At 44.2% G+C, this 24,349-nt stretch overlaps 1 protein-coding gene across 3 annotated transcripts in view; it reads left to right on the top strand.

Moving 5' to 3' along the window:
• Positions 1–16,725: 16,725 nt before the first annotated feature.
• Positions 16,726–24,349, top strand: part of LOC143793269 (uncharacterized) — a 78,724-nt gene continuing 71,100 nt past the window's right edge. The window contains exons 1-2 of one of the 3 annotated variants that reach the window (XM_077280095.1): positions 16,726–16,958; positions 24,213–24,285. In XM_077280095.1, coding sequence (XP_077136210.1) covers positions 24,264–24,285 — 22 coding nt within the window. In that variant the 5' untranslated portion in view covers positions 16,726–16,958; positions 24,213–24,263. The remainder of the gene's footprint in view (positions 16,959–24,212; positions 24,286–24,349) is intronic. The other 2 variants (XM_077280096.1, XM_077280097.1) reach the window with 2 other exon arrangements.

Raw genomic sequence — 24,349 nt, forward strand, 5'->3', positions numbered from 1 at the left:
ATGTAGAATACTGACCAAATACTGAGCATGTGAACGGAAACCTTCATGTCTCTGCTCCTGAGATCTCTGATCTATGGAGGAGATAAAATAGAGAGAGCTTTTCATTAAAGGGCTTTTCTAGGCTTATTACCGTATATTGATAATCTATCCTAATGATAGATCATTGATATCATATCAGTTGGAGACTGTCACCCGGTAGTTCAGTTTTGTATTCTCTTCAATAAGAGCTGATCTGCAGAACACGAGAATGGCCATGGCACTGTGAACAGAGCTGAAAAGTAAATTTGCGCTCCCAGGAAGAAGCACAAGTGAAACGCGCGTCGGGGTTAGGAGGGACGGCGTGCCATTTGGCATTTTACTCCCGGAGCAGAACAAACCCAGGTAATATGTATTACCCAAAACAAAAAAATGAATCAAAGAGCAGAGTACGATAAATATAGTCACTTTAATAATGAATAATTTAAGAAAAAATAATCATTAAAATACATACAAAAAATAACAGGGATAGTGACACCTAGGTGCCATGTCCGGCAGGGATGAAATACAAATGCAAAGACAAAAATGTCAGAAATTGTCCCAACAGTATTGTAGTGAGAATCCTCTAAATGCTAATACAGAGGTGGCTGGACAGTAGCTAGTTAAATGGCAAGGTTTGAAGCTAAATGATGGCTAGCACAGATATGCAAGTGCAATGAAGAGTAATACAAGTAAATAAGTGAAAGCCCAACCAATACAATATAATACAGGGAGCCACAGCCAATTTAACCAATTCCTATGCAAAATCCATTGCTCCAAATTGCCACCTCTGACACAAAGACATATGCATACCAAATAGGTAGAGAGGAAGAGACAGTAACTAAACAATAACAGCAGTACCAACCTATAAGCGGGACGTGGACGGAAAGCCCCGATGCGCATTTCGCTATAATGCTTCTTCGGGGGGGTGTCTAATGTACATGTAATAAGTACATGGCGCGGTGTACCACAACTTTACTGTAAACATTGTAAATGTAAATATACTTACGGAAGTTGCCACTACTGTGCTCTATTCGGAGTTACCGCTCCACCAAGTGGAACTCACTTATCTCTGCACCTGCACTTTAACAGTTTATGCCACATCATCTATCTATCTGGTGTAGCATAGTGACCCCTGTGGCAGCTAGGGGGCGCTGTGTGTGCTAAATGGGATATGCATGGAGGCATATCTGTTGTGATAATGGTGGTAAAACAGTGACTGGCAGTGTTGTGAATGGCCGATATGTGTCGCAGAGGGAGTCTGCGTGGTAAGTCTGATGCAATGTTGTTGTCCTGGGACCTGTAGTCCCTCAAGAGTTGGTGTAGTTGTAAGGGAGACATACTAGGCTAGTGGTGTGAGATGGGCGGGACAAACTAGCCACACAAACACACTCCCATCTATGGGAATGGTTGGTAGCATATAATGTGACTGAGGTTTGGTCACATGGGCTCTGAGTGTGGATTTGAATGGTCTGTGCTGGAAGGTCCTGGTGGGAGCCCCATGTGTTGGGAGTGTCGGCTCCCTGAAGAGCACATGGCAGGGGCCCTGGACTTCGCACAGACCAGACTGTGGAACGGATGGACATCCGTGTTGTACTGACCAGGGTCAGAGTGAGAATGTCGGAAGGATGCCTCTGGTGAAGAGAGGTATCCGAGAACCTGTGCGTCAATGGCAGGTAACGATAGGAGATTCGTGTTGTACTGACCGGGGTCAGAGAAAAGGAAAGACAGAGTGTGAATGTCTGCAGGATGCCTCTAAGGAAGAGAGGTATCCGAGAACCTGTGCGGCACCCACAGGTAACGGGAAGGAACCGTGTTGTACTGACCGGGATCAGAGTGAAAGGAAGAGAGAGACATTGTATCTGGGGCACGTCTGAGGCCAAGGGGTGTCCAGGAACCCGTGAAGGTTGCCAATGGGTAACGGTCTGAAAACCGTGTGTAATGCTGACCAGGGTCAGATACGAACTGTGGTAAAGTTGAATATGTCCAGATACTGTTCAAGCTGTTACTAAGTTCCTGTGGATGTGGTTTATGTTGTGCGAAATAAACCTAAGAGACTGTTTTTGATAGAAAACCGTGCCTGAGTGCATTAATCCCGTGCCAAGCGAGTGTCCCCCAAGACACGTAGTAGGCGCTATGCTACACTGGCTATAGGGATATTTTTTGTTCATTTATGAGCACCCTTGTCTATTCACATTGCAGTGTGGGATCTGCTTGGCAATCGTGAGGATATGAGGGAATTATACAGTTATATGAAAAAGTTTGGGCACCCCTATTAATCTTAAGCTTAATGTTTTATAAAAAAAAAAATTTTTGCAACAGCTATTTCAGTTTCATATATCTAATAACTGTTGGACACAGTAATGTTTCTGCCTTGAAATGAGGTTTATTGTACTAACAGAAAATGCGCAATCTGCATTCAAACAAAGTTTGACCGGTGCATAAGTATGGGCACCCTTATCATTTTCTTGTTTTAAATACTCCTACCTACTTTTTACTGACTTACTAAAGCACTTTTTTTGGTTTTGTAACCTCATTGAGCTTTGAACTTCACAGCCAGGTGTATGCAATCATGAGAAAAGCTACTTAAAGTGGCCACTTGCAAGTTGTTCTCCTGTTTGAATCTCCTCTGAAGAGTGGCATCATGGGCTCCTCAAAACAACTGTCAAATGATCTGAAAACAAAGATTATTCAACATAGTTGTTCAGGGGAAGGATACAAAAAGCTGTCTCAGAGATTTAACCTGTCAATTTCCACTGTGAGGAACATAGTAAGGAAATGGAAGAACACAGGTACAGTTCTTGTTAAGGCCAGAAGTGGCAGGCCAAGAAAAACATCAGAAAGGCAGAGAAGAATAGTGAGATCAGTCAAGGACAATCCTCAGACCACCTCCAGAGATCTGCAGCATCAACTTGCTGCAGATGGTGTCACTGTGCATCGGTCAACTATACAACGCACTGTGTTTTTTTGCCACCATGCATAACGCCTTTTTGTATGACCAAACAACTCAATCTTGGTTTCATCAGTCCACAGGACCTTCTTCCAAAAAGAAATTGGCTTCTCCAAATGTGCTTTTGCATACCTCAGCCGACTCTGTTTGTGGCGTGCTTGCAGAAACGGCTTCTTTCGCATCACTCTCCCATACAGCTTCTCCTTGTGCAAAGTGCGTTGTATAGTTGACCGATGCACAGTGACACCATCTGCAGCAAGTTGATGCTGCAGCTCTCTGGAGGTGGTCTGAGGATTGTCCTTGACTGATCTCACCATTCTTCTCTGCCTTTCTGATGTTTTTCTTGGCCTGCCACTTCTGGCCTTAACAAGAACTGTACCTGTGCTCTTCCATTTCCTTACTATGTTCCTCACAGTGGAAATTGACAGGTTAAATCTCTTAGACAGCTTTTTGTATCCTTCCCCTGAACAACTATGTTGAATAATCTTTGTTTTCAGATCATTTGACAGTTGTTTTGAGGAGCCCATGATGCCACTCTTCAGCGGAGATTCAAACAGGAGAACAACTTGCAAGTGGCCACTTTAAGTAGCTTTTCTCATGATTGCATACACCTGGCTGTGAAGTTCAAAGCTCAATGAGGTTACAAAACCAAAAAAAGTGCTTTAGTAAGTCAGTAAAAAGTAGGTAGGAGTATTTAAAACAAGAAAATGATAAAGGTGCCCATACTTATGCACCTGTCAAATTTTGTTTGAATGCAGATTGCACATTTTCTGTTAGTACAATAAACCTCATTTCAAGGCAGAAACATTACTGTGTCCAACAGTTATTAGATATATGAAACTGAAATAGCTGTTGCAAAAATTTTTTTTTTTATAAAACATTAAGCTTAAAGGGGTTGTCCACTACTTTCAATTAACTCCCCAATGTATCCCCCCGGGGCCCCTGATGATTTGTGTAAATACCTTCTTTAGCCGTTTTCGCCTGTGAGCGGCGCTATGCTGGTGGCTGAGTCCGGGTCACGTGACCCCCAGGGTTCAGCCGCCGCTCATTTCCGCCGACGTCACGTCAATTTCCAGACTCTGGAAATTGACGTGACGTCAGTAGCAGGCGTGTCCCCAGGCTCCACAGAGAGCAGTCACTCATAAAGAGTGACTGGGCTGTGGGCGGGGATGAGGCTGACTGCGGGGCTGTGCTGGGGGCGGGCTAGGCAGGGATGTGCGGTCCCGGGCGCCGGCGCTGTGCGGTCCCGGGCGCCGGTGCCGTGCGGTCCAGGGCGCCGTGCGGTCCCGGGCGCCGGCGCTGTGCGGTCCCCAGCGCTGTGCGGTCCCCGGCGCTGTGCGGTCCGGCGCCGGTATGTGCGCGTGTGTGTGTGTGTCTCTCTGCAGGTATCGTCCGATGGGACAACAAGTCCCATCGGGCTCTGCCTGCTACAGTGGCAGTGAGTGACACATTAGCCAATGATGGGACAGTAGTAGTCCCATCATCCGGCTAATGTGTTGAATGTAATAAAAAAAAAATACACATATACATATACAGTACGTACATACATACATACAACACACACCATGCGACGACACTCACCATGCGGCGACATGCGCCATGCAATGACATGCGCCATGCGACAACATGCGACATGCAGCATGTGCCATGCGACGACATGCGCCATGCGACGACATGCGCCAACATGCGACATGCAGCATGTGCCATGCAACAACATGCGCCATGCGACGCCATGCGACGACATGCGCCATGCAACGCCATGCGACAACATGTGACATGCAGCATGAGACGACATGCGCCATGCGACAACATGTGACATGCAGCATGCGACGACATGCAGCATGCGACGACATGCGCCATGCGACAACATGCGCCATGCAGCATGCAACGACATGCGCCATGCGACAACATGCGCCATGCAACAACATGCGACATGCAACAACATGCGACAACATGCGACATGCAGCATGCGACGACAAGTGCCATGCGACAACATGCGACATGCAGCATGCAATGACATGCAGCATGCAACGACATGCGACAACATGCGACATGCAGCATGCAACGACATGCGCCATGCGACGACATGCACCATGCGACGACATGCACCATGCGACGACATGCGCCATGCAACGACATGCGCCATGCGCCAACATGCGACATGCAGCATGCGACGACATGCACCATGCGACGACATGCACCATGCAGCGACATGCACCATGCAGCGACACTCACCATGCGGCGACATGTGCCATGCGACAACATGCAGCATGCGACGGCATGCAGCATGCGACATGCACCATGCCGCATACAGTACATACATACAGTACAGACATACAACATACATATAGACATACAGTACATGTAACATAGAGTACATACTCACCATCACTTGTCACTTTGATCCCCGAAGCCATTGTCATCTGTAAAAAATATTTAAATAATAAATAAACACTATACTCCCGGATCCGCAGAAATCCAATTAAAACGAGTGTCCCTCGACGATCTCCCGTGGAGAGCAGGAACATCTGCTGATGCGACTGCTCTCCAGAGGCTCCAGGAACACAATGAGGGGAGGAAGGTATCCTTCCACAATGTATTCCCCACAATGTATTCCTACGCCCCTGTGAGAAAATAGTCCCTAGTCTCACTTTATGGCATTGCTGTTGAGAAATTTTCCCACACAGCTTTTTGCCATAAAGTAAGACTTTGAACCTTAGTAACCTCAGTGATGCACTGCAGGAGCCATTGTCTCCTGTCAGTGTGTCACTGAGGGTTCTATAGAGCAGTGACATCACCCGATGTCACTGCTCTATAGGGGAGATCGTCGTGGGACACTCGTTATTAATTGGACTACGGCGGACAGGTAGTATACGGTTTATTATTTTACGTTTTTTGCAGGCGCTGAAGTATGGTAAGTATGGTTAAATGAAGAATAATAAAATACTTTTTTCCTAATGTGTGTGTGTTTTATTAACCCTTTATTAATATTGGATTAGTAATGGATAGGCGTCTTATTGACGCCTCTCCGTTATTAACCTGGCTTAATGTCACCTTACAATAGCAAGGTGACATTAACCCCTTATTACCCCATATCCCACCGCTAAAATATAGGGGGACCCCACGTCATTTTTTTTGGGGGGGGGGTCCCCCTATTTTAATAGCCAGTAAAGGCTACGCAGACAGCTGTGGGCTGATATTCATAGCAGGCTACAAATATTGACCCCCGGCCGTCGGCTTTCCCCCTCTGGCGCAGAAAATTGCACGGGAGCCCACGCCGTTTTTTTTTTTTAAATTACATAACCATAGTGTTTATTAACCCCTTTCTGCCAGCTGATGGAATAGTACGTCAGCTGGCAGTATCCCCCACTTTGAGGTGGGCTTCGCGGTGAGCCCCCTTCAAAGCCGCAACATGTCAGCTGTTTTCAATACAAAAATAAAAAATGTACTTGATCGCTAAACGGCATAGCGAGAAAAAAAAATCAAGCGCCAAAATTATGTTTTTTTGGTCTCCGCGACATTGCATTAAAATGCAATAATGGGCAATCAAAAGAACGTATCTGCACAAAAGTAGTTTCATTAAAAACGTCAGCTCGGCGCGCAAAAAATTAGCCCTCACCCGACCCGATATCTCAGAACATATAGTACTGGTATCAGAAAATGGCGCCATTATTTTATTTCTTTTTAGCAAAGTTTTGAATTTTTTTTTACCACTTAGATAAAAAATAACCTAGACGTGTTTGGTGTCTATGAACTCATAATGACCTGGAGAATCATAATGGCAGGTCAGTTTTATGCTGTATGCACACGTTGCAGATTTGGGTGCAGAATTGTCTGCACAAAATCTGCATCTCCTTGCAGAAAACGCAGCTGCATTTTGGATGCATTTTTTTTCACGGTTTTTTCATGTTTTTGCGCGGTTTTGATGAGGCTTTCTTTGTGTGGTTTTGATGCTGTTCTTGGTGCGGTTTTTGGTGTTGTTTTTTGCGCGGTTTTGATTCATTGTTTGCTGCAGTATTTGGTGCGTTTTTTTGCGTGGTTTTGATTCAGGTTTTTGATGCTTTTTTATGTAGTTTTTGGTGAAGATTTGATGCAGTATTTGGTGCGGTTTTGATGCAGTTTTGGGTGCGGTTATGATGCAGTTTTTGGTGCAGTTTTTGCGCGCTTTTGATGCTTTTTTTAAAAATTTTGGTGCGGTTTTTGCGTGTTTTTTGTGCATTTTTGTATGCGTTTTGTTTTTTGTGCGTTTTTGTATGCGTTTTTGAAAGCTAAAGATGTATTATTGAACATTATTGCGTGATGTCATTTCTGTCCAACCTCCTCTTTTACATTTGTTCAACCCACACTCAATTACACACAGATAGATAGACATATAGATGATAGATGAAATGGATAGACAGAGCTACATATAGATAGATCTATAGATGCATACATCTATCTATTCCTATATCTATCTATAGATATATGTGGATAGATATATCTATTGATAGATGTATTGATAGTGTAGGGTGCGTGTCCACTGTCAGGATTACATCCGAATTAGCTGCAGATTGGATGCTGCGTACTTGTAGTACCATTGGATGATCCCCGCACACACCCGTACAGTCCCGCACAGCGCCACACACATCCAAACAGTTCCCCAGAAACATCCGAACAGCCCGCAGACCCCGCACACACCTGATCAGTCCCGCACAGCGCCGCACACATCCGAACAGCCCGCAGACCCAGCACACACATACACGCACATCGTCACTGCCCACATTCCTCCCACCAGGGCCGGACTGGCCATCGGGCACTTCTGGCAAATGCCAGAAGTGCCGGTGCCAGTCGTGGGCCGCTCGATCCTCCACCCCCTGCCGCCGCTGACTCACCCTCCTGCCGTCGCATTTAACTATACCGGCGTCTATGACGCCGGTACAGTTGAATGCAATGATGGAGGAGAGAGCGTCTACAGACGCTCCCTCTCCCATCATTCCCCGCTCCGCCTCTGACACTGCGGGTGCGCGATGACGTCATATCATCGCGCACCTGCTGTGTCCCGGACAGACTGCTGCCGGCGAGACAGGAGCAGGAAGCAACGCGGGCAAGAGGAAAGGTGAGGAGTGTTTTGTTTGTTTTTTTTACCGGACTGTGGGGACATTCTCGGGGGGGGGGGGGGGGGAAGAGGAGGAGAGATGCGGGCTGTGCTGTATATACCACTGTGGGCTGTGCTGGATATACCACTGTGCGGGCTGTGCTGGATATACCACTGTGCGGGCTGTGCTGTATATACCACTGTGCGGGCTGTGCTGTATATACCACTGTGCGGGCTGTGCTGGATATACCACTGTGCGGGCTGTGCTGTATATACCACTGTGCGGGCTGTGCTGGATATACCACTGTGCGGGCTGTGCTGGATATACCACTGTGTGGGCTGTGCTGTATATACCACTGTGTGGGCTGTGCTGTATATACCACTGTGTGGGCTGTGCTGTATATACTACTGTGTGGGCTGTGCTGTATATACTACTGTGTGGGCTGTGCTATCTACTATGCGGGCTGTGCTATATACTATGGGGAGTATATTATCTTCTATGGGGAGGCCATGTTATGTACTATGTGGCTGTGGTATATACTATTGTGGGGGTATATTATATTCTATGGGGGAGGTTGGGTTATATATCATGGGGGAGGTTGTGTTATATACTATGGGGGGCTGCATTATATTCTATGGGGGGCTACATTATATATTATGGGGAGGTGGGCTTTATTATATTCTATGGGGTTACATTATACTCTGTGGGGTGGCTGCATTATACTCTGTGGGGTGGCTGCATTATACTGTGGGGTGGTTGCATTATACTGTAGGGTGGCTGCATTATACTCTGTGGTTGCCGCATTATATTCTGTAGGGTGGTGGCTACATTATACTATATGTGGGCTTCATTATACTGTATCGAGGACTATGGGGAATATGTTATACTATATGAAGGACTATGGGGTGCATTATACTATGGGATGTGAAATGTACTACATGGATGACTATGGCGGTGCATTATACTATATGGAGCACTATGAGGAGTGTATTATGCTATATGGAGGACTGAGCAGTGTATTATAATATATGGAGGACTATAGGGAGTGTATTATACTATATGGAGGACTGTGGTGCACATTAGAATATATGGAGAACTATGGGGTGTATTTTACTAAACAAGTAAAATGCTGCATATTCAGATTGTTTTTGCCGGAACAAAAATCCTTGTTCTCAGCAGCACATCGCCGCTGTACACTGTAGATGTGCTGCTGATAACATGATACTGTATGGTGATCTGTTAGTGATCTATTAGTGATCGTTCTGTCCCATCATTCTTTCTCAGACGGTGGAAAGAGGCCGGGAAACAAGTGTTGAACAACTTCAGTATTGTCGATCAAACTCATTTAGCGGCCTGAGATCAGCGCATGTAAATACAACCGAAACACTTTTGTGTGATGTGCAATATGTTAGCATTTTGGGCTCCATTTTAAACTTTGCCTAGGCGTAGGGCCCCACTTTGCCTAAAACCGGCCCTGCCTACAAGTGTACAAAGATATTATACAGTCACCATGTGACAAGTGGGCCTGTGTAACTTCAAATGCCAGGGCTGAATTTTAGTCCCAGTCCGGCCCTGCCGCCCACACACTTCCCTCCTCCCGAACTGCAGCGTTTCTCGGACCCACGTCCGCATCTAAACTGCAGATCTTTTTTACATCTGCGGTTTTGCTGCGGATGTGCCCGACTCCATAAAAGTCTATGGGTGCAGAAATGCTGCAGTTCGGCACAAAAGAAGTGACATGCTGCAGAAAAAAAAAGCTGCGTTTCGGTGCGGCCTTTTCCGCAGCATGTGCACAACAAGTCTGCGGCTCCCATAGACTTACATTGGTTGTGCTCTACACTGCGGATTTGATGCAATACTGTGCAGCAAAAAACCCTGCGGATCTGCAATCAAATCCACAATGTGTGCACAGCCTTAGCATTGAGTGACCCTAGCAAAAAAGCCAAGCAAAAAACAAGCGTCGGATTGCACTTTTTTTGCAATTTCATTGCACCTTGCCTTATTTTGCACATTTTCTGTTACACGACATAGTAAAACCAATGGTGTCGTTCAAAAGTAGAACTTGTCTCGCAAAAGATAAGCCCTCACACGGCCATAGTGGCGGAAAAATTATGGCTCTGGAAAGAAGGGGGGCGATAAACGAAAACAAAAAAGCTCCAGGGATGAAGGGGTTTAGAAACATGGATATGGACATACCTATGGAAATAGACATCTATCTATCTATCTATCTATCTATCTATCTATCTATCTATCTATCTATCTATCCATTTATCTGTGTGTAATGGAGTGTGGGTCGGACAGATGTAAAAGAGGAGGTTGGACAGAAATGACATCACAAATCTTTTTGAAGCTAGAGGGGGGAGAGGAGGGAGGGGTTGGGGTGTGTTTTGGAGAGGGTGTGCTAGGTTCAGGCTTAGTAGCAGTGCAATGCATCATGGAACTTGTAGTATTAGAGCACAATGACTCAGGAGAAAGGAAGTTGTCGATTAACCTCATGAGAGCTGGATCCAGCACTGAAAATGTGCTGCTACAGCATGATAAAAGGTAATATTGCTAAAATAAAGACAGTAGATGTTTTCAGTGGCCCATAATAGCAAGATTTATGGAAAAAAAAAAAAAGGTTATTGTAGTGGACAACTTCTTTAACCCCTTAATGACCGAGCCAATTTTTACAATTCTGACCAGTGTCACTTTAAGAGGTTATAACTCTGGAACGCTTTATCGGATCCCGCTGATTCTGAGACTGTTTTTTCGTGACATGTTGTACTTCAAGTTAGTGGTAACATTCCTTCGATATTAATTGCGATTATTTATAAAAAAAATGGAAATATGGCGAAAATTTTAAAATTTTGCAATTTTCAAACTTTGTATTTTTATGCCCTTAAATCAGAGAGATATGTCACAAAAAATAGTTCGTAAATAACATTTCCCACATGTCTACTTTACATCAGCACAATTTTGGAAACAATTTTTTTGTTTGTTTGGGAGTTATAAGGGTTAAAAGTTGACCAGCAATTTCTCATTTTTACAACACCATGTTTTTTTTTAGGGACCACATCACCTTTGAAGTCATTTTGAGGGGTCTATATGATAGAAAATAACCAAGTGTGACACCATTCTAAAAACTGCACCCCTCAAGCTGCTCAAAACCACATTCAAGAAGTTTATTAACCCTTTACGTACTTCACAGGAACTGAAACAATGTGGAAGAAAAAAATGAACATTTAACTTTTTTTTGCAAACATTTTACTTCAGAACCATTTTTTTTAATTTTCACAAGTGTAAAAACAGAAATTTAACCACAAATTTTGTTTTGCAATTTTTCCTGAGTACGCCGATACCCCATATGTGGAGGTAAACCACTGTTTGGGCGCACCGCAGAGCTTGGAAGTGAAGGAGCACCGTTTGACTGTTTCAATGCAGAATTGGCTGGAATTGAGATCAGACGCCATGTCGCGTTTGGAGAGCCCCTAATGTGCCTAAACAGTGGAAACCCCCCACAAGTGACACCATTTTGGAAACTAGACCCCTTAAGGAACTTATCTAGATGTGTGGTGAGCACTTTGAACCCCCAAGTGCTTCACAGAAGTTTATAACGTAGAGCCGTGAAAATAAAAAAATCGAATTTTTTCTACAAAAATGATCTTTTTGCCTCCAAATTTTTATTTTACCAAGGGTAACAGGAGAAAATGGACCCCAGAAGTTGTTGTACAATTTGTCTTGAGTACGCCGACACCCCATATATGGGGGTAAACCACTGTTTGGGCGCATGGCTGAGCTCGGAAGCAAAGGAGCGCCATTTGACTTTTCAATGCAAAATTGACTGGAATTGAGATCGGACGCCATGTCGCGTTTGGAGAGCCCCTGATGTGCCTAAACATTGAAATTCCCCACAAGTGACACCATTTTGGAAACTAGACCCCCCATGGAATTTATCTAGATATGTGGTGAGAACTTTGAATGCCCAAGTGCTTCACAGAAGTTTATAATGCAGAGTAGTGAAAATAAAATAAAAATTTTTTCCCACAAAAAAGATTTTTTTAGCCCCAAAATTTTTATTTTCACAAGGGTAACAAGAGAAATTGGACCCCAAAAGTTGTTGTCCAATTTCTCCTGAGTATGCTGGTACCCAATATGTGGGGGTAAACCACTGTTTGGGCGCACGGCAGAGCTCGGAAGGGAAGGAGCCCCATTTTGAAATGCAGGCTTTGATAGAATGGTCTGCGGGCGTTATGCTGCGTTTGCAGAGCCACTGATGTACCTAAACAGTAGAAACCCCCCACAAGTGACCCCATTTTGAAAACTAGACCCCCTAAGGAACTTATCTAGATATGTGGTGAGAACTTTGAATGCTCAAGTGCTTCACAGAAGTTTATCATGCAGAGTAGCGAAAATAAAAAAATATTTTTTTTTCCCACAAAAAAGATTTTTAGCCCCCAAGTTTTTATTTTCACAAGGGTAACAGGAGAAATTGGACCCCAAAAGTTGTTGTCCAATTTATCCCGAGTACGCTGATGCCCCATATGTGGGGGTAAACCACTGTTTGGGCGCACGGCAGAGCTCAGAAGGGAGGGAGCACCATTTGACTTTTTTAGCGCAAAATTGGCTGTCGTGTTTGGAGACCCCCTGATGTACCTAAACAGTGGAAACCCCCAAATTATAACTCCAACCCTAACTCCAACACACCCCTAACCCTAATCTCAACCCGATCCATAATCCTAATCACAACCCTAATGATAATCACAACCCTAACCCCAAAACAGCCCTAATCTCAACCCTAACCATAACCCTAATCAAAACCCTAAATCCAACACACCCCTAACCCTAATCCCAACCCTAACCCTAACTTTAGCCCCAACCCTAACCCTAACTTTAGCCCCGTCGTCACAAAAAGAGTTCAATGTAACCTTTTTTTTGTACGTCGCGTCCGCCATTTCCGCGCATGCGTGGCCGTAACTCTGCCCCCTCCTCCCCAGGACATAGACTGGGCAGCGGATGCGTTGAAAAACTGCATCTGCTGGCCACGTTGTGCACAATTTTCACAACGTGCGTCGGTACGTCGTTGCGACCGCCCCGTACCGACGCAAGTGTGAAAGAAGCCTAAGGCTACTTTCACACTAGCATCGTACTCGGCCCATCGCAGTGTGTCGGGCCGACATACCGACGCTAGCGTTGTAAGCACCGCACAACGGGTGCAGCGGATGCTGTTTTTTCAACGCATCCGCTGCCCCATTGTTAGGTGCGGGGAGGCGGGGGCGGAGTTCCGGCCACGCATGCGCGGTCGGAAATGGCGGACACGTCGCACAAAAAAGTTACATGTAGCTTTTTTTGTGCCGACGGTCCGCCAAAGCACGACGCATCCGTCACATGACGGATGCGATGTGTGGCAATCCGTCGCAATGCGTCGCTAATGCAAGCCAATGGAGAAAAAACGCATCCTGCAAGCACTTTTGCAGGATGCGTTTTCTCTCCAACGACGCATTGCGACGGAAGCCAAAAAACGCTAGTGTGAAAGTAGCCTAACCCTAGCCCTAACCCTAACCCTAAATTTAGCCCTAACCCTAACCCTAGCCCTAACCCTAGCCCTAAATTTAGCCCCAACCCTAACCCTAACCCTAACTCTAACCATAACTCTAACCCTAACCCTAGCCCTAACCCTAACTCTAACCCTAATTTTAGCCCCAACTCGTCTCTCCTGCCGGCCAGCAGATGGCAGCAGATGGCGGGCGCACTGCGCATGCGCCCGCCATAAGGAAAAAGCCGGCCGGCAGGAGGAGACAGAAGAGGACCCAGGGACACCGGGTGAGTATGCTAGGGTCCCCGAATCCCCCTATTTCTCTGTCCTCTGATGTGCGATCACATCAGAGGACAGAGAATTACAGATCGCTTTTTTTTTTTTTTTTTTTGCGGTCGCCGGTAAACTGTTAATTACCGGCGATCGCAAAACAGGGGTCGGTGCAAACCGACCCCGATCATGTTCTTTGGGGTCTCGGCTACCCCCGGCAGCCGAGACCCCACAGAACTTCCGGGCGGTGGAACTGCGCGTGCGCCCGCCATTTTTTCCCGGAAAAAAGATGGCGGCGCCCATCGGGAGCCACGAGGAGCACCGGGGGAGGTAGGTAAGTATCGGGGGGCTATTGGGGGCCATCGGGGACCACATTTCTCTGTCCTCCGATGTGCGATCACATCGGAGGACAGAGAAATTAAACGGCAAATCGCGTTTTTTTTTTTGGTTGCGACCGCCGGTAAACGGTTAATTACCGGCGATCGCAACTCGGGGGTCGGTAAAAACCCCCCGAATCATGTTCTCTGGGGTCTCGGCTACCCTCGGCAACCGAGACCCCAGACAAAATCCGACTCTGGGGGGCGCTATTCACTTTTTCCACAGCGCCGTTAATTAACGGCGCTGTGGTTTAAGTACCCTTAGCAGCCGCCGTTAAAAGGCGTATCGGCGGTCGTTAAGGGGTTAAGATTAATAGGGGTGCCCAAACTTTTTCATATAACTGTATTGATCCTTATATGATATATTTACCGCAGGATCAGTATGCTTATCCATCATGTGGAGTGTTGCCCATTCCTTGTGTGAGGAAGATGGGCTTGGGTAGTATGTTTATCGATAAGTCCTGGAGGCAGATTCTTGGGGAGATCTATGTCCTGCCCATAGATCCTAACAGCTCATTTACATATTAAGAAAAGCATGGATTTCTCTGGAATAAGACATCAGATCACAGATATCAAGGTGTCATTTTATTCAGCTTCCTATGACCTATATCGAGGCTTAGGAGGGACGATCCTACTGACAGATGCCCTGTAATGGTGTAGATCTTCCTTTCAACCAACTGGGTGTGTACCACAGAACTTATCTGTGGGTGTGGCTGAATTTTGATTGGCCAGCATCAAAGGTAGTATACGCCTAGTTGATATATGCCCATGTGCTCAGGACATAGAGTTACTAGGTCACACAGTGAGTATTTGCAGCAGATTTTTCTACACAAAAAAACCAAAAACAAAGTGTTGCCTGAAAAAAACGCTGCATAAAATTCTTGTGTTTTTTTTTTAATGCATTTTTCCCCCATTCATCAGGCATCAATTTAAAACAAAAACAACATATTGTGCAGTACATGTTTTTTATACGATACCTCTGCATAGAAAACCGTTGATGACTACACTTAAGGGATATTGATGACCTGTTCTTTGATACTCCCATTAATCAGCTGTTCCAAGCGCCGGTGGCACCTATACAACTCTATTCAGTATGTAGCAGCCACTGCAGAGTGCTGCCATACTCCTGACTAGGCGATGTTCTACAGTACCTGGCAGCGGCTGCTACATATTTACTGGATCTCAAACTGCAGGGAAGTGCAAGTGCGCGCGGCTAGTTTAGGACTCCTCATAAAAGAGAACATTTCTGATGGTGTGGGATGGGGCTTGGTTCTTGAGATGGCTGCAGGTCCCAAGAGCAACAGGTTAACTAAGTCAAGCGCCAAGGACCACAATTGCCCGAGGTGCCCATTCAGCACTGCACATACTGCATATATTGAGCCTTCTCCATATCACAAAGGTGCCAGCTGTGTTATACGGCCAACGCCCAAGATTAACTGCTGCTATCTATCAGTGACAGCCTCATTTACAGGGTTGGAAATTGGGTGCTGATATCATTATCTTGGCAGCCAGGAGCCTACTGAAGGTCCCCCGTGTCTGCCATGATTCTACACATACAAAGCCAGGAGAACAATAAATAAAAAATGTAAAAAAAAAAAAAAATTAAATTATTTTTTCAATACCCATATCATCCCCTTATATTGGAACATTAATAGATAGATATACAATGTGAACATGTGCAAGCTGCCAGACTGCATTATATAGAAAAAAAAAAAAAAAAAAAAAAAAAAAAAAAAAAAAGCACAGCAGAAGTTTAGGCCATGTGAAAACACAGAAAAACATTAAGAACATATAATCTAAATGTTACTACTTTTTCTAGATAGATAGATATGCATTTGGAATAATAATATATTGTAATCTTTATCTCATACAGTAAATACCAGAAGAGTAAAAAAAATCAAAATGGCAGAATTGTTTTTTTTTTTTGTTTGTTTGTTTGTTCATTTTGTCTCCCAAAATAATGCAATAAGAGATCAGAAAGCTACTGGATGTAATTGTTATAATTGTCCACCAGAGGGCGCCATTGCACAGAATATGGAATATACTGACTTTTTTCAATTTTTTTTTAATGCAAATTTTCAGCTGCCTTTTACAGTACCAGCAAAGTCTATGAGATGTCCGAAATCTCATGCACACAGCTTGTTTTTTTGTCCTCAGTATTTTGTGCAATACCTTGGTTTTTGCAGAATGCAGCATGGCACTTTCAGCTTTTTTTCAGCGCTGTTCACCCATTGAATGCAATGACTGGTGCAAAAAAACGCAGATATCAGTTAGTAGAAGTAGAATCAGATTTTTTTTTTGTGTACTAAAACTTTATCAGCATGCACAAGAGACAAATGTACGCTGACAAAAATGCAGCAAAACCTGCTTTTTTTTTTTTAAAACAAATTTCTTTCTGCCAAGAGAGCAGGTTTTGTCTGCGGAAAAAAACAAACATCAAAAGAAAAAATCAGAAAAATCACTGATATGAGCCCTTACTGCAGAGAAGCTGGGTTATTTGTGAAGGGTTTTCTAGAGGCGGGGGAGGTGCACACTGTGGTAGGGAAGGAGGTCTTGATGTGGGGGCTGCTGTCTGTAATCCTCCCTATGTAGTCATGTAAATAAGGCGGGCAGGACCCCCTCTGTATACACAGGCGGGCAGAGAAGAAACCGAAAGCTGCTCTGGAAGAGAAAAGCCCTAAAGTCATTTTCCGAGGTCACAGATCTGCTCCTCCCTTCCTGGCTGCAGACACATGACGGCTCTGGAGTTCCCAGGAGTGAGTATACAGCTGTATACGCTGCTTAGGTACAATGGTGTTCGCTCCTCAGCTGAGCGCAGCGCGGGGTGTACTTCCATTACTGAATGTACTGCATGCTGTCGCTCACTGGCAGCGAACATATGTCTTGGAAATAGTGAGGAATTGAAACCTAAATTAGATTACAAATCTGCGGAGAGTACTGTCCGTGTACTGTTCCTGTATCTGTGTACCCGACTGTATCTGTGTAGTAAGCGGGATAGATACATCTTATAAGTGATACTATTCAATTCATCAAAATCGTCCTTCCGTTCCATACATTTAAAGCATTGATGAAAAAGCAAATCATCGAGATATATATATATATTTTAATGGCTATGTTCCCACGATGAGTATTTGGTGACATTTTGATGCTGCAGCTTTTCACCACCTATCGGGCTATGTTCACACATTGCATTTTTGCTCGGCTTTTTTTTTTTTTTTTTTTAAGCAAAGTGTAAGTTGCTTACAAAAAGCAGGTTTTGCTCATTTTTTTTTGCTACATTTTTATTGCTGTGTTTTGTTTTTTTCATGGTACGTTTGTCTCTTATGCATGCTGATAAAGTTTAGTGCATAACAAAAAAAAATAATCTGATTGAACTTCATAAGGTTTTGGCATAAAAAAACGCAGCTAAACCATACAGGCAGTTTTGGATTAAAAGCGCTGAAGGAAGTGACATACTGCATTTCTTTGCTTTTTTTATGTGCCTTAGACTGACCTGCGGTGTATGTTCAAATTTGCAAAGTGTCAATTTTTTCTGCGTTTTCTGTGCAAATTTTTCCCATATTTGATGCAGAAAAATACGCAGATAAACGCACAAGACACAAAAACCCCAGCTTCAAAAAACGTGCCAGACTCATCTTAAAAAAATAAAAATAAATAAATAAAACACTGAAAAACGCATGTAACCTTACATAACAGGTGCAGAAAATCTGCAAAAACTCACCAAATACTCATCGCGGGATCTTAACTTTAGTTACAATTAAGTTATTTAGGTTTTATGTTGTTTTTTTGTTTTTTTCGTTTACATAACACTTGTTTTTATTGCGGTTTTTGTTATGTCATATTTTACATTAAGTTGCTTTGTATTTGATACCTCCCTTGTATGTGGCACAATGTAATTGATTTAGTCATGCGGCTCCGGTCCTGGGAGGAGGTCGGGAGAGAGGTAAAGGTAAGTGACACTTTCTCCAAACATCAGCGATGGGGGGGCTCGGAGGTTTGTGCAGCAGAATACGGACGTATTCACAGAACTGGCCTGCCGTCCATCTGTAATCCAACATGACCCTCCGGTAAGGGTATGAATGAAACTGTACCATGTGCCGGAGGCGAGGAAGTAAGCCATCGTGGCGGAGGTGAAAAAAAATGCTCCAACTAGGAGTTATTGAGGAGTCCAGAAGTGAGTTGGCTAGCCACAATGTACTGATTCCAAAGAGGGACGGATCGTTACAATTTTGTAATGACTTCCAAAAATTGAATGCCCAAATTTGACCTTTATCCAATGCCTCGGGTTGACGAGCTGATTAAGAGACTGGGACAGGCCCAGTACTTCACGACACTCGATGTGACCAAGGGTTACTGGCAGGTGCCTCTTACAAAGTCAGCGATTATAACGCCGAGGTCCTTATCACTATGTCATCTTGAGTTTTGGGTTTCATGGGGCACTGCCACACTCCAGAGACCATGGACATAGCGTTAGAGCCCCCATCAGATGTATCCGTCAGCGTATTTGGATGATACTATCATATTTAGCACAGATTGGCATACCCCGTTGTTCCAGGTACAAGCAGTAGTGGATTTGCTCAGAGCCGCGGGCATGACGGTGAACCCCCCAAAAAATGTGCGTCCGATCTCGAGGAAGCCCGGTACTTGGGGTACATGACTGGCCGTGGGGTTATTAAATCCCAAATAAACACAATTGAGGCCATTCACAACTGGTACTGGCCTCTTGCTACAAAACAGGTAAGAGCATTCCTCTGCATCGTTGGGTACTACCTACCGTTTGTAGCTAATTTTGCTGGAAGATCGGCACCCTTTACCGATCTCTTAAGGGGAAGATAATCAGTCATGGTTGGGTGGAACCCCCAGGCGGAGGAAGAATTCCAATCTATGAAGTTGGCGTTTTGCACACAGCCTGTCCTCACGAGCCCCAACTTCAAGAAAGACTTTATCGTACAACGGATGTCTCTGAGGTAGGCCTAGGAGCAGTTCTGTCACAAGAGGTGAATGGAGAACATCCGGTCACCTACTTTAGTAGGAAATGTCCCCTGGCAGAAAAAGAATTATAGCGTAGTGGAGAAGGAGTGCTTGGCCTTGGAGTCCCTATGTTATTATTTGCTCGGGAGACAGTTTTGCTTTGCAATGTACCATTCAGAAAACAGCTAACATAGAAAAAACTCAGAAAAAATACATACAATGAGATACGGCCTTCCCAAAACTCTGTCTGATGACAAATGCACACTTAGCAGGATGCAGCAGGCCTCCACTGATAAAGGCTAGGAGCGGCACAGGTGCAGACTACTTGATAAAAACAACCACCCTGACCCTCCAAACATTGCAGGGGTTGGCTGCCTAGTAGAAAAAATGCACATTGATATAACTCACATAGGACGCCAGTCACACTGATAAGTGTGGTGCACAGTGTCTGGTATGCAACCTATTAATGACGCCCCTTGTATTAACAGGCGGGCTGCCCAGCACTATAATATGCAGCACACAGTGAAAGATGCACCAGAAAAAAACCTAACCAACATAAAGAGGCCTGGCCACATCCTGCAAAAAAGGATATGATATAGGGCAAAAAAATGTATGCATATGATAAACACATACACTATATGAGGTATTGGTTTAATATTTTGGCCAAAATAAAGTAAGCCCGCAACCCGTCGTCAAGGGTCCTCATAATATTGCGGGTCCTACCCTAATATCAAAAAACAGCTAGCATAGAAAAAACTTAGAAAAAATAAATACAATGAGGTATGGCCTTCCCAAAACCCTGTCTGATGACAAATGCACACTTAGCAGGATGCAGCAGGCCTCCACTGATAAAGGCTAGGAGCGGCACATGTGCAAACTACTTGATAAAAACAACCACCCCCACCCTCCAAACATTGCAGGGGTTGGCTGCCTAGTAGAAAAAATGCACATTGATATACCATTCACCCTTGGTCTGGATTAGAAATGCCAAGGAGAGGAATGCTCGAATCACCAGATGGTTCCTGTCACTGTAAAATTTTAGCTTCGAGGTGGAACACCGGGCTAGGTAGGAGCAATGAAATGCGGATGCCCTGTAACAGGCCCCCTGTATGGTGACAGGTGTTCAACCTCACAGATTTGAACGGAGCGGGGGATATGTGAGACAGTGAGGGGGATCATATACGAGGGCCGGTATGTATCCCCCAGTATGCACATAGAAGCATATTAAAGCCTCTGGAGTGCATTATAATCACAGCCGCACCTGTGGTCGCAATGCAAATAAAAGAGTGTGGATTTGGTCGAACTATTTAACCAAAGTAAGATTTAAGAAAACCTGACATGGGCTGTTATTTTTGGAGAGATCTGCAGGATGGCACTGGGCGCGGGTCTCTCCCTTCACTCCGGGTTTTGCAAGTGGCCCATGTCCACGATTCAGAAAAGGTGTGTGTATACTGACAGACATGTGACACTTAGATTACTCACGGGTGGACTTCCTGTCACTAAGCATGAGATTTATGAAGAGAATTGCTTGCATCTGAAATTTGTAGGGTCTTCATTGCAAAAGGGGTGAATACATATGCACATGATGATTTTTAGTTATTTGATCCCATAAATTTAATTTATGCCTATATTTTTCTCATTTCACCGACTTAGACTATTTGTCGATGATTGTTCTTACCGGAATTAACTAGACAGTTCGCTCCACCAACTAAGAACGGCCATGCACCACCACCCGCAGAATCGAGAAAGAGATTTCAGTCTGTCAATCCTATTTGTTGATGATGTATCACATACAAATCGGATTACAATAATATTTAAACACCGGCTGTAATGTAACAAAACAAGTAAAAAGTCATGTAGAGGGAGGGGGTGAATATGTTTGCAAGTCTTTGTATGTACAGTAAAATTTCTTGAATATAACATTAAGAGCTAAGGGTTCTGGGTTAATAGAAAGTAAAAACACTTTTATGTGAATTTCAGTAGGAAAGTGCATGATCTACTGTTAATTGGACTCCATTCCTTAGGCCATACTCAGACGTGCGTGTATCACAGTACGGGTATGAACCGTGAGGTTGACCTGGAGTTTCGGACAGGGCTGCCTGTGGCCCACGGGTAGAATTGACTACGGCTACATGTAAATGCCTGTTAGCCGAGATCCCCATTAGAGTGGAGCGTCATTGGTAAATTCAGGAGGCTCCTGCACATCTACCGTGCGCACACCATAACTGTGATGTACAATTACAGTGTGATGCATCTATTCTGCCACCGATGTATGTAGGTGAGATGTGTCTGAGGGATGTGAGCACAGATTTCTGTACAAGCAATGGAAGATAGTGTTACTCACTATACCCTTCCCTTTAGCCTGACCAGCTACATGTGGATGATCCAGAAAGGAAGATGATGTGGATGAATTTTTAGGTCGCTTATTCACAGTACCTTGACGAATGATAATGTTGATGTCAGACAAGATGAAGCGATGAGGATGAGATAGAAAATGGAGGTTTTTATGGAAAGAGGTAACAGGAGAATCCTCTCTCCAGCTCTGATGCACGCTTCTGCCAAGATGGCACTGACCAGAAAAAAAGGATGTGAGGAAAAAAGTTAGGCGGAGTTACAGAGAGAAAGGCATAATGGGAGATTAGATCAGCAAAACATGAGAACATATATTAGGAATGGGCAGTAGATGGCAGGAAAGGACAACAAATACTGTACAACTATTACTTCAATATATAGTGATTGAATTAAAGGGGTTGTCCGGTCCAAATCGATAAGTTTGGAGTCACTCTGTGTCTCTGTCTATGAATCCCCTCAGTGCACGCACTATGTGCTGTGAGGATTCATCGGTTTCTGAGCCAGGACCGGAGAATATGTATGAGTTATATATACTCCCGGCCAGAGCCTGGCCAGTGGGCACGACCTCGCTCCATGTGAAGTGAGGCCGTGCCAACTGGATGGCTGCGCCACTATTCGGGGCATGGCCTCGCTCCATACAAGTGTATAAAACGAGGTCACTCTCTGGATGGGAGTTTGTGTTTTTTTCCACTTCTCAATAAAATCATTCACAAGTGAAGATTTAGGAAAGAAGAAATGTCATGACCAAACTTGTTACACCGGTGGCTCCTATTAGAACCGCGATGGTATCAGTGAGCTTCACACTACCAACCAGTCTGCCACACATCAGCATAAAAACTGTGCCCATGTCGGGAGCTTGATAGTTTTGGTTTCTATGGCCTAGCAGCTGCATGTAGCTTTGTATTACCAACAGTGTGGAGTGGTGTAAAGTTGAAAAAACAACCTCTAGAAAAATAAATGGGGTCTTGATATCAGAAAACATACCAACGGGGAAATCAAGACCCCTAAAAAATAACTTTGATTGTTATATTAATAGTTCTCAATATATAAAAAAAAGTGCAAGAGTCAACCAGGAACCACCTAATAAACAGTGTTCACACCCCCCAAAAAAAAGTATAATAACCAAAAATAATAAGGAAGGGGGGCTAATCTCACCCTGTAAGGCCCTGAGAGAAGCCCTGCCTACCAGTGGAGGTTGACACCCTAGTTGTAGACGCAACGGCGCCCCTGTCGGTAGCCCTGTAAACCCTAAAACAAACCAAAAATGGGACACACGAAAAACACACACACACACACACACACACACACACACACACAGAAAAAATAAACCCCTAATGGGGAGACAGCAGAGTCTCAAGGGAAACTATCGATTATCTCTGCGTACTAAAGTGCTGATGTGCTGTATATGGCTGTTGTGAGGGAGAGCCAGAGTCCACACTAGCCTGTGGGGTATGTCATTCACTCTATTCTCAATATTGTGCCTAAAAAACCATACCTACATAAAGTAGCCAGGCAGATGAGAGGTTGAGTAACCATAGTATTGTGGACATGCCTCAACAAACACCGTAAATTCAGCATTGTGGATAAATATCCGCTAATCCAAAGTGGCAAAGTATGCAGAAGTAGGTAAGAAAGTACATTCAGTAACCATTTGGTAATTCACTCCTATGCTCATCTACTGAAGTAATATTAGAGAGAGCCAATGGGGTCAGGGTATTAACGAGCCATGAACAGGTCAAATACCAAAATATTAAGATAGGATTTTAGATAACAAAAAAGCCCATACCCATGTACTCTAGTTTCCATACACAGTTGTGTAAATTTGCTATCACTGGAAACGTGTTCTGTGGAGCGAAGGATCACAATTTTTTATTGTCCCAATACATTTCTGTGGATTTGGAATGGGACGTCACCCTGAACTCGTATCTAGCAGGTGAACAAAACGATCAGTATTTGCATTATTATTGCTCGATTCTTATACCAGGGAGCAATGGGACTGAATAATAAATTGAACTCCATGATTAAATGGGTTGGGACTCAAGTCTGCAGTCAGTCTATGTGATTGCCGACTTGTGAATCCTCACAGTGTGCAGTGTGCGCTCTGTCGGGATCCTTTGTCTCCAGGTGCAGGCGAGTGCACGACTGTGATATGTATACATGCGGTCACGTGCAAATTAGACATGCGCTGCCTCACTCAATACAAGTGAATTGAGTAGCACTGGACATGTCTAGTTGGAATGTGTCCAGAAGTATGCAAATCACATTCTTGCGGTAACATAACCTCCCAATCCTGGCACTGGAGAATCCTGACAGTGCACACACTGCACTCTGTGAGGATTCACAAGTCTGCAGTCACATAGAATGACTGCAGACTTGAGTCCCAAGCCTGGACAACTACTTTAACAGGTGTATCCAATACTTTTCTCCATATAGCGGATGTTTGTTACATAATATGGCACTGATCTTCTATTGCAGTCGTAACTCAGTTTTTCTGGAATCCTCACTGGTTATGCAGCAATTAGTAAAAGAGATATACTGTAGAATGTATCAATGCATAATCAGGCTGATTGGGATTTTGGCTGAGAACCCGTGTGTCTATTTTTTATTCAGAATGATGTAATTTATGTAATATAATAAGGTCATTACCTTATTACCTTATATTACAGATCATAATATCTCTGTTTCAGATATGACCCTGCAGTCCAATAAATTATGAATACATCAGAGAACTTCCAAAGATGGACGCAGTAACTGTATATGGTAGGTGCTTACAGTATGTGCATGTAACTAGTACATGTATAAGTGGTGACATAATTCTTGAACC

Source organism: Ranitomeya variabilis, chromosome 1, assembly GCF_051348905.1.
Source record: "Ranitomeya variabilis isolate aRanVar5 chromosome 1, aRanVar5.hap1, whole genome shotgun sequence".
NCBI lineage: Eukaryota > Metazoa > Chordata > Amphibia > Anura > Dendrobatidae > Ranitomeya > Ranitomeya variabilis.